Here is a 15,898-nt window from a genome sequence, read left to right as displayed (position 1 = left end):
CAGTGCTCTGGTTCTGACCCCAGGCTGATGGTATGATGTGGGATATTAGTGGTAGTAGTCAGATGGCTCTGGCTGATGGGATGATGTGGGATATTAGGGGTAGTAGTCTGGTAGCTCTGACGGGATGATGTGGGATATTAGGCGTAGTAGTCCGGTGGCTCCGGCTGACGGGATGATGTGGGATATTAGGGGTAGTAGTCCGGTGGCTCTGGCTGACGGGACGATGTGGGACATTAGGGATAGTAGTCCGGTAGCTCTGGCTGACGAGATGTGTGGGATATTATAGTGACTGTGGCTATGCGGAGTGGGTGGGGCTATACACTCAGCTTTATATATATATAGATCTAATCATTATAATTTGTTATAACTAACCGTAGTTAGTTACTATGCCCGGGCAGCACCGAGCTCTTCAGCTAGTACTACATATTTTTCAGTCACTGTTTATATCTCCCATAGGCTCTGCTGGTTGAGTTTTATAAAGGAGGACCAGACCAAATTGCACTCCGGGATAATTGGAATGAAGAGAATACATTCCTAGATAAAATAAAGGTATGAACCTATGTCAACTGTGTGTCACTATACACATGCCTTAATTAAATTTTTATCATTTCTACCACCTAAAATACAACATGCATAGCACTGGCGATACGTATAAGATCCACTCCGGTCATTAAGGGTATAGATATAGCAGGCCGTTGGGACACCATTTCCTTACAGTGCCTTGTGAAAGTATTCGGCTCCCTGGAACTTTTTAACCTTTTCCCACATATCATGCTTCAAACTTAAAGATACGAAATGTAAATTTTTGGTGAAGAATCAACAAGTGGGACACAATTGTGAAGTTGAACTAAATTTATTAGTTATTTTAAATTTTTGTGGAAATTCAAAAACTGAAAAGTGGGGCGTGCAATATTATTCGGCCCCTTTAACTTAATACTTTGTTGCGCCACCTTTTGCTGCGATTACAGCTGCAAGTCGCTTGGGGTATGTGTATCAGTTTTGTACATCGAGAGACTGAAATTCTTGCCCATTCTTCCTTGGCAAACAGCTCGAGCTCAGCGAGGTTTGATGGATATCGTTTGTGAACTGCAGTTTTCAGCTCTTTCCACAGATTCTCGATTGTATTCAGGTCTGGACTTTGACTTGGCCATTCTAACACCTGGATACGTTTATTTGTGATCTATTGCATTGTAGATTTTGCTTTATGTTTGGGATCATTGTCTTGTTGGAAGACAAATCTCTGTCCCAGTCTTCAAGAATGGTCCTGTATTTGGTTCCATCTATCTTCCCATCAATTTTAACCATCTTCCCTGTCCCTGCTGAAGAAAAGCAGGCCCAACCCATGATGCTGCCACCTCCATGTTTGACAGTGGGGATGGTGTGTTCAGGGTGATGAGCTGTGTTGCCTTTATGCCAAACATATCGTTTGGCATTGTTGACAAAATGTTCGATTTTGGTTTCATCTGACCAGAGCACCTTCTTCCACATGTTTGGTGTGTCTCCCAAACATCATCATTAGTCATTTAGGACAACATTGGATCATTCAGAGATCCACAATGAACTTCTGGAGTGAGTTTGCTGCACTGAATGTGAAGGGGACGAATAATATTGCACGTCCCACTTTTCAGTTTTTGAATTTCCACAAAAATTTAAAATAACCAATAAATTTCATTCAACTTCACAATTGTGTCCCACATGTTGTTGATTCTTCACCAAAATTTTACATTTGGTATCTTTATGTTTGAAGCATGATATGTGGGAAAAGGTTGAAAAGTTCCAGGGGGGCTGAACACTTTCGCAAGACGTCCACTGTCGGTCAGCAGAGTTCCACTAAATTCAACTGTTAAAAGGAATGTGTCACCTATTTTTTGGCTATAAGATGCAGCCACCGCCATAAGGGGCTTACCTACAGCATTCTGTAATGCTGTAATAAGCCCCCGATGTAACCTGAAAGATAAGAAAAACGAGTTAGATTATACTTACCCGGGCGTCCGGTCCGGTCCGATGGGTGTCGCGGTCCGGTCCGGCGCCTCCCATCTTGTAGCGATGACGTCCTCCTTCTTACGGCTCCTACGCAGGCGCACTTACTCTGACCTGTTTATCTACAGCATTACAGAATGCTGTAGAAAAGCCCTGATGGTGGTGCCGGCAGCTGACGAAAAAATAGGTGAAAGATTCCCTTTAAGTGCAGACCGCGGTGACACGCTGCAGTCTGGCCGAGAGCTATTGTCCCATATCTCTCGGAGCTTTCAGCCGCCTGGTTTAGAGGCAGTCGCGGCTGCTGCTTTGAAGTGTGTTGTATGCCGGCTATTAGTGTGGGTGCCTCCGCTGACACGTACTTTCATCCACCTGAGTGGGGGGGGGGAGACTCCGAACCACCGGCTGCGCTGGCTCCGTCCTGCTGATCCCGAGCCGCGAGCTATTGTCCTTGCAGGCTCGGGGCCGTCAGCTGCAATCTCCGTACAATAAAGCCTATAACAGATCTTTGAAGTGCGTCAGTGTGATTTATTCTGGCAATAAATTACGGGATCATATTTCAGCGCTTTAGACCAGTTGGTTTTTATCAAGGATAATCTGTATTGAATACATGCAAGAAACTAAGAACCCTATTAGACAACAAACCCTCTCCTGCTTCCTCAAAGTTGCTGTAGACCAATAGAATTATACTAGGCCCCATGCTTGGGTTTCTTGTATTATGACTAGCAAACCTCTCACAGTTTACCAAGGCTGAAAAAATCTGCACATACATTAGCAGAGTGACTGGACCAGTACTACTGCTAACTCCCCTGATGTGAGTAAAATGTTTTCTCGTTTCTCCAAATATACTATTTTATGAAACCACTGAACCTCTTCAGAATCTAAGGGGAACTATTCAGAATCAGATACTCCTCCTATCCTGACATTTAGCAAATATATCAGTCAGTTTCCTACTAAAGAAGATTTTAAGGCACTGACCTCAGAAGTGAGAGAACCACAGAGTGAAATAGCATGTATGAGCCAGGATATTTAACGGACATGTTGAAATGAAACCCTGAAAATTGAGCATGATAATACCAGCTTTTATATTTCCTACCTGTAGAATGTTTATTTTCCCAAAAATTAGTTGCTCAGGTTATGCAAAGTCACTCATAGGACTTGGGCAGTAGGGGTAGAAGAAGCAATATGCAAGTAAGAGACGTGGAGTGATACAGAGGATCTTAAGGCCATTCCTGACCATGCTGGAGAGCCGCCATCTCCCACAGTAAAGGTTGATAGCGCTAACAACACTGGAATACAAAGGCTCTGCAATCCAACAAGATCCTTGTTTATTTCGCATTACACTTCAGAAAAGAAGGCACCTAAACCCTCTACTTGTGTAACTGATGAACCACTGGATTTTGTATAGCTGGGGCTTCCTGTTCACCCTGATCACGGCATTTCCATGCACCATGGAAGACCACCCGTGCTTCTGTTAGATCACAACATGAGTTACACAGGCACTCTATATACAGGATAGCCCAAAATATTCAATAATGGTTATTCATGCCATTTTTTTTAAACATTGTCTGAGGTCCCTTGCCAGCAACAGGTTAGCAAGAGATGGGGATCCTCCCACCATTGCCTTGCCTTTCCAGAAATCCCTCCTTGAACACAGGGGTTGGTACACTTTGGTTTCTCATTCACGCCATTAAAAACCAATTTGATATTATGATGTAGTGGGTACTGAAATATCCTGGTTTTATTTTGTTAGTTACTGTAGCCTTGGTCCATTACTGGGCTTTCTCCCACTCTCCTTACGCACCACTGTTTTCTAGCTGTTGACTTCTCTTCTGTGACATAGGGTACTTATTTTGGACATTTTTGTAATTAACACACCTTGACTAGATTTTCACAGTGTTTTAGAACCTGGAGCTCTTGGGAAATGCATTATATGCCAAGGTTGCTTATGTTTTTTTGTTGTATGTCATCAGTTTCAACCTCCTATCCTAGTGTTTTTTCCTTCCCCCTCTTTTAACACTAGGTCAAACTATTGGTTAGAGTAATGGATCTATCTGGAATAGGCTGAAATGAGGTAAAGAAGACTTGTTGATCCTAATAGTTATGTGATGATGTAGAGTGACTTGTACAATGGGTGAGATCCATTTAGAAATTACTTGTTGTATATATCCTAATGATTCGGGGAGTTTTCTTAGTGTAAAGGGCCTTAACCCAGATAGGAAAAGGCACCTTACGTTAAAATAATTAAAGATTACAAAAAGTTGATGTTGGCTTCTTGCAGGAGATCCATTATGATAAATCAGGGGACATTTTGTTTTGTGGCAAGAATGTTTCCCACCGCTTGATTGGCACGCTGTAGCCATAAAAAGGGAGATGTCGTCATATCACCTGTTTCTACATGCTCAGCCCTGATGGGCATTACTTTATTTTAGAGGATATGTGCCAAATGCAGCCCAAATTCTGTTTCTTGTGCAAAGAATGCCTTCAACAGCCTTTCTAGTGGGGGATTTTAAACATTCATTTTCAGAGCAAATGGACAGGCTCCGAGTCCAGGACAGACCACAACTTATATGTCTGACCCTTTTTTATTCTGATTTTTGTATTTTAACGCGGGCCCATGCCTTAAGATGGTTATTCCTCCAAAGATTATACACAAATCTCCATGGATTATTTTTTTTTATTTATTTTTAGAAACATGCCTATCTTCAGACTGCTTAAGAACATGGCCATTGGTCCCATATCATTATCAGACAACATGCCAAATCTTATACTTTATCCAGTCTATTCGGATTCACTGGAAAATGGTAGCAGGTACATAAATTGAAGGATCTGGTTTTGCGTGGAGAGTTGAGACGCTTCTTTTCTTCACAGAGAATAAGCTCTATGTCAAGGGCAACAAAGCTCATACATTGCTAGCCCAGCAATTACTAGATCGGTCTGCAGCTTCAGCTCCTCAGCATTTAGTGACGTTTCCAGATAGAACATACATGACCCTGCAGGAATAGCCACTTTCTTTCACTACTATTCTAATCTTCTGTCTTGTCAGATCTGATTTGTTGTTCCTCCCTTTTGCACACCTATTTATCCAAGTGCAACCTTCCTACACATTCTTCTGAGGCTTTAGATTGACTAAATAAACCAATTAACAAGCAGGAAATTCTAAGTGTCCTGAAGTTCCTTCCTTCTGGAATTGCCTCAGACCCAGACAGATTCACGCATGTACAATTGAAACTAGAAGTTTACATACACTATATATAAAGACACATCTGCATGTTTTTCTCAATATCTGACGTGAAATCAGACTAAACCCTTCCCGTTTTAGGTCAATTACCATAATTATTAATATTTGCCAAATGCCAGAATAATGAGAGAGATAATGTTTTAAGGCATTTTTATTACTTACTGCAACGTCAAAGGTTTACATACATCTCATTAGTATTTGGTACCATTGCCCTTAACCTGAATGACTTTGGCCAAACGTTGGGATATCCTTCTACAAGCTTCTCACAATAGTTGGTTGGAATTTGGGCCCCTTCCTCCTGACAAAACTGGTGTAACCGTTTCAGGTACCTAGGTCACCTTGCTTGCACCTGCCTTTTCAGCTTTGCCCATACATTTTCAATAGGATTGAGATCAGCACTTTGTGATGGCCACTCTAAAACATTGACTTTGTTATCCTTAAGCCACTTTGTTACCATTTTGGCAGATATTGAGAAAAACATGCATATGTGTCTTTTCATATAGTGTATATAAACTTCTTGGTTTCAACTGTATATTACGAAATGTTTGCTGAAGATCTCATTTCCCACCTGATTTCACTCTACAATACTTATCTGGGGACTTGGCCTACCTCTCCTTTTCTAGTATACTCAGAAAACACACTCTTGCATCTAACCAAAGTTTTATATAATAGAGCCGTTCTATCAGTGATATCACCTCTCTCCTGTATCTCTTTTTAGCGTCACATGAGCAGCAGTCGCAGCTTTAGTAGGCTATGCAGTTGAATTCACACTTTCTTAACCAATCATGGAGTGCACATTCGTCACTGTGCTTCCTAACTTTCCATTGTAATGGTGGTGGAAAAGCAGTCTGTTGCTTTCTGGGGTATTTGCACTGTCTGTAGTAATATCCATTCTCCCCACAGTTCCAGCACTGCACTGTTTCTAGGTCACAAGGTTTCCCTGTGCCCTCACATTTATGACTGCAAACTTAATTCTGCTTTGTTCAACTCTCTTTGCCACTTGCAAAAGGTGTTTTGAGTCCATGTTTCTGCATTCAGGTCTGGCTTCTCTGCAGCCCCCCCCAAAATCTTATTCTTAACCATCGATGAACGAATCCATTAGTATTTTAACGTCCAGTGAGTTTCTACGACTGGACCCCATGGCTACCCATCTCAGTTGTAAATGCCCAAAGTACATCTTTTCAACATAGCCCATTCTATCAGAGCTTCACAGTACATCTCTCTGGACTGTACAGACTGCTCATTCATTGTCCACATTTGATCCTTTGTCACGTCCATAAAAGTTCCAATTATGTGTCCCAGTACGTCACCTACCTTTGCAGCGACCAGACTCTCTAGGTCTGCCCAAGTGCACTTATATGTCCTCTGTATTATCTGTATTTATCTAAAAATGGGGACGGGTTGGTTCTCTGGGTAAGGCAACATAAGGGTAAGGGGAAATATTCAGCATCTTCTTTCTCAACATGTGATCTCGTCTAAACAGCATTTTGTGTGACACGCTTAGGGTAGGGAGGCAGCACATGTCGCACAAGTATCTCTCCAGGGAGGGTTTTGCTGACCACAATGTTTACAAGTCCATCTGTCTGGTCCATGTTTCTAATTATAATGAGGTGGGATGGTAGCGGTCATGGTCTCAGTTTTTAATGCATCAAATCATTGACACTACATTGATACTACACCACATGCCCGATTGTGGTCTCTCTACACCCGTACTGCTGCACTTCCTCACCACACAACAGTATTTATGTGCTTGCTGTTCCTTTCCTTTGCCACAGATTCAGGGAAGGGCAGGGAGATTGGAAAAAATAAATTTTCCAAAAATCCACACTCCAGCATATTTGCCTTTTCCAATATTGGTCCCACATTCTTCACTTCTTCCTTTCCTTCTCTGTCTTTTACTACTTGTTTAGCTGTTTTGTATCCCAACAATCTGAAATATAATCCTTAAAGGGTTCTCAAATCAAACTCATATATTAAATCCCTAAAACGATACTTTATTGTTTAAAAACCACAAATGTGGTACACACCAGAAAAAATGTGACAGAAAATGAAAAAAAAAAAAAAAGTGTTCAAAAATAGCCCACACTAGGGTAACCCCTGTGAGTCCCTAATTGTTTACTGAGCTGTACCCTGCCTGGCTGCGGAGGTTGGCACCCTAAGGGGGGAACGTTGTGGCGCCCCCGCTCACGATGGCTATCCCTGGGGGCCCTGACAGACCCTACAGCCACTAGTGGTCCCTTCTACCCGATATAAGGGAACCCCTAGTTCTAGACAGAGATCAAGCCTGCTCTATAGAGGACCCTGTGTCCCAAGAAAAGAGGTTAAAAACAATTTAGAACACACATGGCATGGGGTGGCATGTTAAAGTCCCACAAAAAAATATAGAGACAACTTCAAGGCAGCCCAGTGGGATAACTCAGTTCAGATCATGCCATTGGGGCCAAGACTGCACACTGAAGAAGGCCGTGACTTGTTCCTCCAACAGCTGACTTTCTGCAAATGCCCTCTGTGTGCCAGGAACTTTGTCAACAGGCACACTCCTACATCAAGTCGGAATACATTTTCCTGGTGTATTGTGAAGGCTCACATAGCTCTCACCCACTAGACCAGCTGACTGTAGTAGGAAAGCTCACACGTCTCGGCCATTAGACCAGGTGTAGAGGGAAGGATTACACATCTCTCTCATGCACTCTTCCAGGTGTGCAGTTACACTGATCCTTAAAGAAGCACTCCCATGAAAGTTTTTATCCTTTTGGTATATTGCAATCATATTATATAGCATCGTGTACTTAACAATTGCTAGGCCAAAGAGGAAAAAAAAATAGGTGGCACTCCGTGATGCAGTAAAACAATCCTTTCTTTATTCAATACAAGGTGCAGCGGAAGATGACTGCCGTTTCACATCGATCAGACGCTTCAACGGGTCCAGGAATGGCAGGAAGTTGGTAGGCGTTTGATAAACAAGCAGATGAATTAAAAAGTCAGTTCTTATCAAGAGGTTGCAAAGCTGAAACAATGGAATAAGCCATAAACCACTGAAAATTATAAACTACATACATTTTCGTAATACAGAAAATGACACACAATATTAAAATAGAGAACATATAACATAGTATAATGATCAAGCCTATCCTAAAAACATCATGTCTGCTTACTCAGGGGGCTCTTCCCTTCAGGGGGCTCCTTCCCTTCTGAGCTCTGCCATGCGCCGAAACAGTGGTTCCCCCCCACATATCAGGTATCAGCGTACTCAGGACAAATTGCACAATAACTTTTGCAGTCCAATTTCTCCTGTTACCCTTGGTAAAATAAAAAAAATTGGACCTGAAGTAATTTTCTTGTGAAAAAAAGTTAAATGTTCATTTTTTTTCTAAACATTCAAAAAAATTCCTGTGAAGCACCTGTAGGGTTAATTAACTTCTTGAATATGGTTTTGAGCACCTTGAGGGGTGCAGTTTTTAGAATGGTGTCACTTTTGGGTATTTTCTATCATATAGACTCCTCAAAGTGACTTTAAATGTGATGTGGTCCGTAAAAATAAAATGGTGTTGCAAAAATGAGAAATTGCTGGTCAACTTTTAACCCTTATAACTTCCTAACAAAAAAAATTTTGGTTCCAAAATTGTGCTGATGTAAAGTAAACATATGTGAAATGTTATTTATTAAGTTTTTTGTGTGCCATATCTGATATGTGATTTAAGGGCATGAAAATTCAAGTTGGAAAATTGCGAAATTTTCAAAATTTTCGCCAAATTTCCATTTTTTTCACAAATAAACGCAAGTTATTTGAATGAAATTTTATCACTAACATGAAGTTCAATATGTCACGAGAAAACAATGTCAGAATCACCAGGATCCATGGAAGCGTTCCAGAGTTATTACCTCATAAAGGGACAGTGGTCAGAATTGTAAAAATTGGCCCGGTCATGAACGTGCAAACCACCCTTGGGGCTTAAGGGGTTAATCATCCTTTGCACTTTATGCACTATACTTCTTGAGCTTGTCCACCTATTACTATTGTTGGTGCTCTGCTGTATGCCACAAGATTTAGTTAGTGCTGCTTTCCTTTATATGCTTTCATTATACTATGTTATATGTTCTCTATTTTAATATTGTGTGTCTTTTTCTGAATTATGGCTTACTCCATTGTTTTAGTTTTGCAATTGTTTTGGGAGTACTCCAATTTTATCACATACTAGCTGAAGAGCCCGGCGTTGCCTGGGCATAGTAACCAACTGTGGTTAGTTATAACAAATTATAATGATATTGCACATAAAAACCATGCATCTAATCCTATCCTGTGTGATACTGACTGCTGAGCCGTGTGTCTAATCCTATTCTGTGTGATACTGTGTGCTGAGCCATGTATATAATACTATTCTGTGTGATACTGACTGCTGAGCTGTGTATCTAATCCTATCCTGTGTGATACTGTCTGCTCAGCCGTGTATCTAATCCTATTCTGTGTGATACTGTCTGCTGAGCCGTGTATCTAATCCTATCCTGTGTGATACTGTCTGCTGAGCCGTGTATCTAATCCTATTCTGTGTGATACTGTCTGCTGAGCCGTGTATCTAATCCTATCCTGTGTGATACTGTCTGCTTAGCCGTGTATCTAATCCTATCCTGTGTGATGCTGTGTGCTCAGCCGTGTATCTATTCCTATCCTGTGTGATACTGAATGCTGAGCTATGTATCTAATCCTATCCTGTGTGATACTGTCTGCTGAGCTGTGTATCTAATCCTATCCTGTGTGATACTGACTGCTGAGCCGTGTATCTAATCCTATCTAATCTAATCCTATCCTGTGTGATACTGGGCTTCCCCTGCAGTCTGTGTCAGAGGGTGGTCTGTGTTGGTACGGTAATAAATTGTGTTATTTCCAGCTTTACAGAAGGACGATAACACCATAGAAATAAGAATAATAGGCCTCAGTTACCACAACTGTCTACAAAGAAAGCTGTTGCTGATAGCAACCAATCACAGCTCATTTTTCATCTTTTAAACAGCTCTGGAACAGCGTGGCGAGTTTTGAGTGGCGACTTTTGTGTTTCGACTTTTATGTTGTGAGGTTGGTGTCTGTGTGGTGAAATGTGTGCTGAGGGTGGTATATGTGTTGAAGCACGTGGTAGTGTGTGGCGCATTTTGTGTGTGTGTTCATATCCCCGTGTGTGGTGAGTATCCCATGTCAGGGCCCCACCTTAGCAACTGTAAGGTATATACTCTTTGGCGCCATCGCTCTCATTCTTTAAGTCCCCCTTGTTCACATCTGGCAGCTGTCAATTTGCCTCCCAACACTTTTCCTTTCACTTTTTCCCCATTATGTAGATAGGGGTAAAATTGTTTGGTGAATTGTAATGCACGGGGTTAAAATTTCGCCTCACAACATAGCCTATGACGCTCTCGGGGTCCAGACATGTGACTGCGCCAAATTTTGTGGCTGTAGCTGCAACGGTGCGGATGCCAATCCCGGACATACATACCCACATTGGCCCCACTACAGAAATTGTGCTTTCTGATTATTGTTTTAGCTTATCAAGAGGTTAACCGCATAAGATTCATGAAGAAGCTTTAAAAAAGGCTAAAAAAAAATCAAGTCCCAAAGCACTTAGGACACGTCGCATTAATAACAACAGCTGCAAGTCAATTTGGATATGTCTCTATGAGCTTTCTACATCTTGCCACTGGGATTTTTTCCCATTCCTCAGGCAAAAACTGCTCCAGCTCCTTCAAGTTTGATGGTTTTCTCTATTGAAAAACAATTCTTAAGTCTGACCACAGATTCTCAATGGATTAAGGTCTAGGCTTTGACTAGGTCACTCCAAAATATTTACACATTTGCCCTTATACCACTTGAGTGTTGCTTTAGCAGCATGCTTTGAGTCATTGTCTTGTTGGAAGTTGAACCTCTGTTACAGTCTCAAATCACTGACAGACTGAAACAGATTTTGCTCAAGGATATCCCTGTTTTGCACCATCTATCTTCCACTCGACTCGGACAATTTTGCTTATCCCTGCTGCTGAAAAACATCCCTACAGCATGATGCTGCCACCGCCATGTTTCACTGTGGGGATGGTGTTCTTGGGGTGATGAGCTGTGTTGGTTTGGTGCCAGACATAGCGCTTACCTTGGTGGCCAAAAAGTTAAGTTTTGGTCTCATCTGATCACAGCACCTTCCTTCATATATTTGGGCAGTCGCCCACGTGTCTTTTGGCAAACTCAAAACAAGCTTTACAATTTTTGTGTGTAAGTAAAGGCTTTTTTCTGTACATTCTATGGAACATCCATACCCAGTCCGGGGTTGTTTGCAGTGTTCCCCACTATTTGGTCATATATATCTTTTACTGGACGACTCTGTCCGCATTTTATATTTACTATGGACTTCTGCTGGGAGCTCTCATACATGTATGAAGCAAGCTAGGCACTAGCACCTTTATTCAATGATATTTTCTTAAGCTGCTCACATGCATGATAGGGTACTGTTTTCTTCCCTGTGGTATCTGGACTATCCTGCTATTGTCTCATGATGTCTATTAACGGTTATTCTATATATTGTATATTTTGGTACTTACCGTAATTGTTTAATAAAGTGATATATCTATAATAATAAATGCCCTAAGCAGCTTCCGGTTGTAACAACTTCCGTCCAGTTGTAACCGGTGACGTCACCGCACACCTCTTTCCATGTTAACCCTCAACACACCACTCCTCAACACACACACTCCACTCACCTTTCACCATCTCCACTCACTCTTTCACTCCACATACGACCCTTTCTCTCACTCAGTCTCTCATACTCACGCCGTCATCGCCGCTGATCCACGATCCCCGACATCTTCTTCCGCCAGCGCCATCCTGGATCCAGACGTCCTCCACGCCGGCGACATGTTCTTGCGGCGACGCTATTTTGGATCGGCGAAATCCCGCGATACTCAAGATGGCGTCGCCGCAAGAACATGTCGCCGGCGAGGACATCGGGATCCAAAATGGCGTTGGCGAAAACTCGCAAGATTTCGCCAACGCCATTTTGGATCCCGACGTCGTCCACGCTGGCGACATGTTCTTCCAGCGACGCCATCTTGAGTATCGCGGGATTTCACGATACTCAAGATGGCGTCGCCGCAAGAATATGTCGCCGGCATGGACAACGTCTGGATCCAGGATGGCGCCGGTGGAAGATGATGTCAGGGATCGTGGAGCAGCGGCGATGACGGCGTGAGTATGAGAGACGGAGTGAGAGAAGGGGTCGTATGTGGAGTGAAAGGTGAGAGGAGTGTGTGTGTTGAGGGTTAACATGGCAAGAGGTGTGATGCTATCGCATCCTCCCGATGCGATAGCAACTAGGTGGATATAATAAAACTAGATTATGGCCCGATGCTCTTTTTTTCTCCTTGTTATACATGTCTTCTATGAGTGGGTGTTCTTTTTCCCTGGCGAGGGACTGTTGGTATTTTACCAATTGGCGTTGTTCACGCCACTGGGGTTCTTTGTGCATGTGCATGACTGACCATTTTGACACTGTATGTAAATTCATCCTCATAGTTTACTTTCAGGGAAACAAAGTGTTTTGGTCAGGTAATGGTTATAAACAGGCTTGGCCTGGTCCACAGGGTAATGTGTGAATCTCCAGTAGCCCCCTGTGCATGAGTGGCACCCCTACCACCTTATATGAATAGTGTTTGCACAATCCACTATTGACAAATACAACGTCAACCATTTAGCACACTTCCCAGTGTATTATATCGATACTTACACCACCAATTTTTGAATGAGGGTAATGTAATATGTGTGAATCTGATCAGTGCCCCCCCGAGTCAATATTACTGGTGGGCCCTTGGCATTGCAGTTTGACACTGGTAATACACATATGTGGTGGATACAAGACACAGATTACAATACAGTTATCAGGTGATGAACTGATGGGCTTATGGAAGAAACCCCCATCCCTCTCTCTAATACACTGTGAAAAAAAGGGTTTGCCCCCTTCCTGATTTCCGCTAAACCTAATAACTGGTTCTGACACCCTTAGCAGCAACAACTGCAATCAAGCTTTTGCGATAAATGGCAATAAGTCTTACAAAGCGGAAGTTTGGCCCACTCATTTTTGCAGAATTGTTGTAATTCAGCCACATTGGAGGGTTTCCGAGCATGAACTGCCTTTTTAAGGTCATACCACAGCATCTCAGTTGGATTAAGGTCAGGACATTGATTGGACCACTCCAAAGTCAATTTTGTTTTACTTAAGCCATTCAGAGGTGGACTTGCTGGTGTGTTTTGTATCATTGTCCTGATGATGGCATGGCATGATGTCTAGCTTTTGAGTATCCTTTGGTCTACTTCACTTTGTCAGGCAGGTCCTATTTAAGTGATTTCTTGATTGAGAACAGGTGTGGCAGAAATTAGTTCCTTACACTTGCCAGTCCTACTCTAACATGAAAACCACAGAAAGAGGAAAGAATCCTCCAATATTTGAGAAGAAACCAAAACAGACAGAGATGCTTACTTGTATAGACAGGCCTCAATACAAATGCACTAACGGTGCAGCGGACCCAAGTAAAATGGCAACTGCACAGGTGCAATAATACCTATTGAAACAGCCAGCCAGTAATTAGGCCTGAATTTGGGTAGATTATTTTAACTCTGCTTCCCAATGATGTGATAAACCACAGTTAATTTGTTTTAAGGGGGGGGATCACATTTTCACACAGGGCCCTGTAGGTTTGGATTTCTTTTTCCTTTAATAATAAAGACCTTCATTTAAAAACTGTATTTTGCGTTTACTTGTGTTATCTTTGCCTAATATTTTTATTTGGTGATCTGAAACATTTAAGTGTGACAAACATGCTAAAGAATAAGAAATGAGGAAGGGGTCAAACACTTTTTCACACAAAGTTACCAAAAAATGGCGCCATTGGCAGTTAGGAAAGAGCAAAAAATATGTCAGACGTAAAGTATTGAGTCTACAGTATTTGTCCATGGTGAGCTCCCAGATGTGATTTCACAAACTATTTCACTACATATCTTTTTCAGCAATTCTATTTCTACAATGTTTTACCTTTTAGAATTTGTTAAAAATATTTGTTAAAAGCCCTAAACATGTTTATTGTAGCACAAAACACCATAAAGTTCCTCATAGCTTCTTGCAACTATTCATCTTAAGGCCCCTGGCTGCCCACCTATGAATGATGCAAACAGTATAGAGTCTGTCATTAGCAGGAAGCAAGATGATGTGATTTACCCCATGTGACTACTGCATCCTTTTTCCCTGGACACGTCCTCTTCTGTGCAGGCACTAAATGGCTGATTACGTTGAGTACATGCACAGAAGAGGTGACCACCGTAATCTTAATTCTTATAGACTGCATAACCTTGACTACTTACATAGCCTATAGATGGCCAGTGAGGGGGTTGAATGATCTGTCCGTGTGATCAGCTAACCTATAATGGCTTTTACAGGTTATTGTGCTATCTAATAGTAGTCTTATAGCTTCCAAGAGGTCGCGCTATAGAGTTCTAGGCTTTTTCCTCTCTGAAGAAGCAATTTGCATAATCAAAGTGCCTATAGAAGTAAATCCCTTTAAAGATGACATTATACCTTGGAGCCTAACAGTGCACACATTATTTTTTGCTAGATACAAATAACCAGAATATATTTTTATTCTGTTAACACTTAACTGTCCTTATTTTATTTGCAGGGATCATTGGCTACACGGGTTCCGAAAGATGCTGGATATGAGGCTGTTATTGACCAAATTTATAGAGCTCTTACCTAGTTGCTGTGAATTTACAGGATTAATTTATCATTTCCATTAATAATAAAATGTAAGTCTACGTTGTTGTTATCTGCAGTCACCTTATGTATTTAATAAAAAATAGTTCTAGCTGTATTTCTTCATTTAACATGACCACAAGGGGCATTAAAAATGGTAATTAACTTTGAATACAATTTTCACAAAGCTATTTGGTTACACTTCTTTAAAGAATTAAAATGTTAACATTTGTCTATGAAAATATAACCATACATAATTGACGACAAGAAAATAAAAGCAAATAAATGCAAAGCCATGCAGGTAAGACCACATGGAAAAGATATGAAATATTTCCTGGCCCCTGATCCTATTTGTACAAAAAAATAAATAAACTGGGCGCTGTCGATGTGACATCACCCCTGCAGCTACTTTCTGAGTTCGGTATCTTGTGCCATCTCCATGATGGGTGGCTACAGCTTTGGTCTCTATAATGAACAATCTTTTTGTTTAATTTTTTGTTGACGGGTACCAAGAGGTGTAACTTTTTACAATTGTTATTGATGTAGCCGTATGAGGGCTTGTTTATTTTCTTTTAGAAATCATTGTATTTGATAGTGGCAGCATTTTGTGTGTGTGTATATATTATTTGTGACAGGGTCACTGGTGGTCGTACATGAAGGGAGATATGTGTGACAATGATTGCTTTCCTGTGTGATGTGAAAGCCATAAGTGTTTTCCCCAGCATGATATGTGCTGAGAGCAATCCAGTTGCTATATGGTAGATACCTATATAGAAAAGAAATACTAATGGTATACTAAAAATCAAAAACACTCAGTGTCTGATACAATATATAACCCAAACAAAAGACATTCAAAGTGTTATTCATAAAATTAGACTGTTTTTATTCAATGTATCACAAGAAAGACATA

General features: G+C 41.4%; 1 protein-coding gene across 5 annotated transcripts in view; it reads left to right on the top strand.

The window, feature by feature from the left end:
- The window catches only part of MPND (MPN domain containing), a 145,559-nt gene extending 130,453 nt beyond the window's left edge, over positions 1-15,106 (top strand). For 2 of the 5 annotated variants that reach the window (XM_073544578.1, XM_073544569.1), the window contains exons 12-14: positions 457-549; positions 8,093-8,163; positions 14,915-15,106. In XM_073544578.1, the coding sequence (XP_073400679.1) occupies positions 457-549; positions 8,093-8,163; positions 14,915-15,032 (282 nt within the window). In that variant the 3' untranslated portion in view covers positions 15,033-15,106. The remainder of the gene's footprint in view (positions 1-456; positions 550-8,092; positions 8,164-14,914) is intronic. The other 3 variants (XR_012220129.1, XM_073544594.1, XM_073544601.1) reach the window with 3 other exon arrangements.
- The last annotated feature ends 792 nt before the right edge of the window (positions 15,107-15,898 follow it).

This window comes from Dendrobates tinctorius, unplaced genomic scaffold (genome assembly GCF_039654945.1).
Source record: "Dendrobates tinctorius isolate UK_male_01 unplaced genomic scaffold, ASM3965494v1 ptg000011l, whole genome shotgun sequence".
NCBI lineage: Eukaryota > Metazoa > Chordata > Amphibia > Anura > Dendrobatidae > Dendrobates > Dendrobates tinctorius.
The sequence above is the reverse complement of the archived record's forward strand: the minus strand, read 5'-3'. Positions and strand labels throughout refer to the sequence as shown.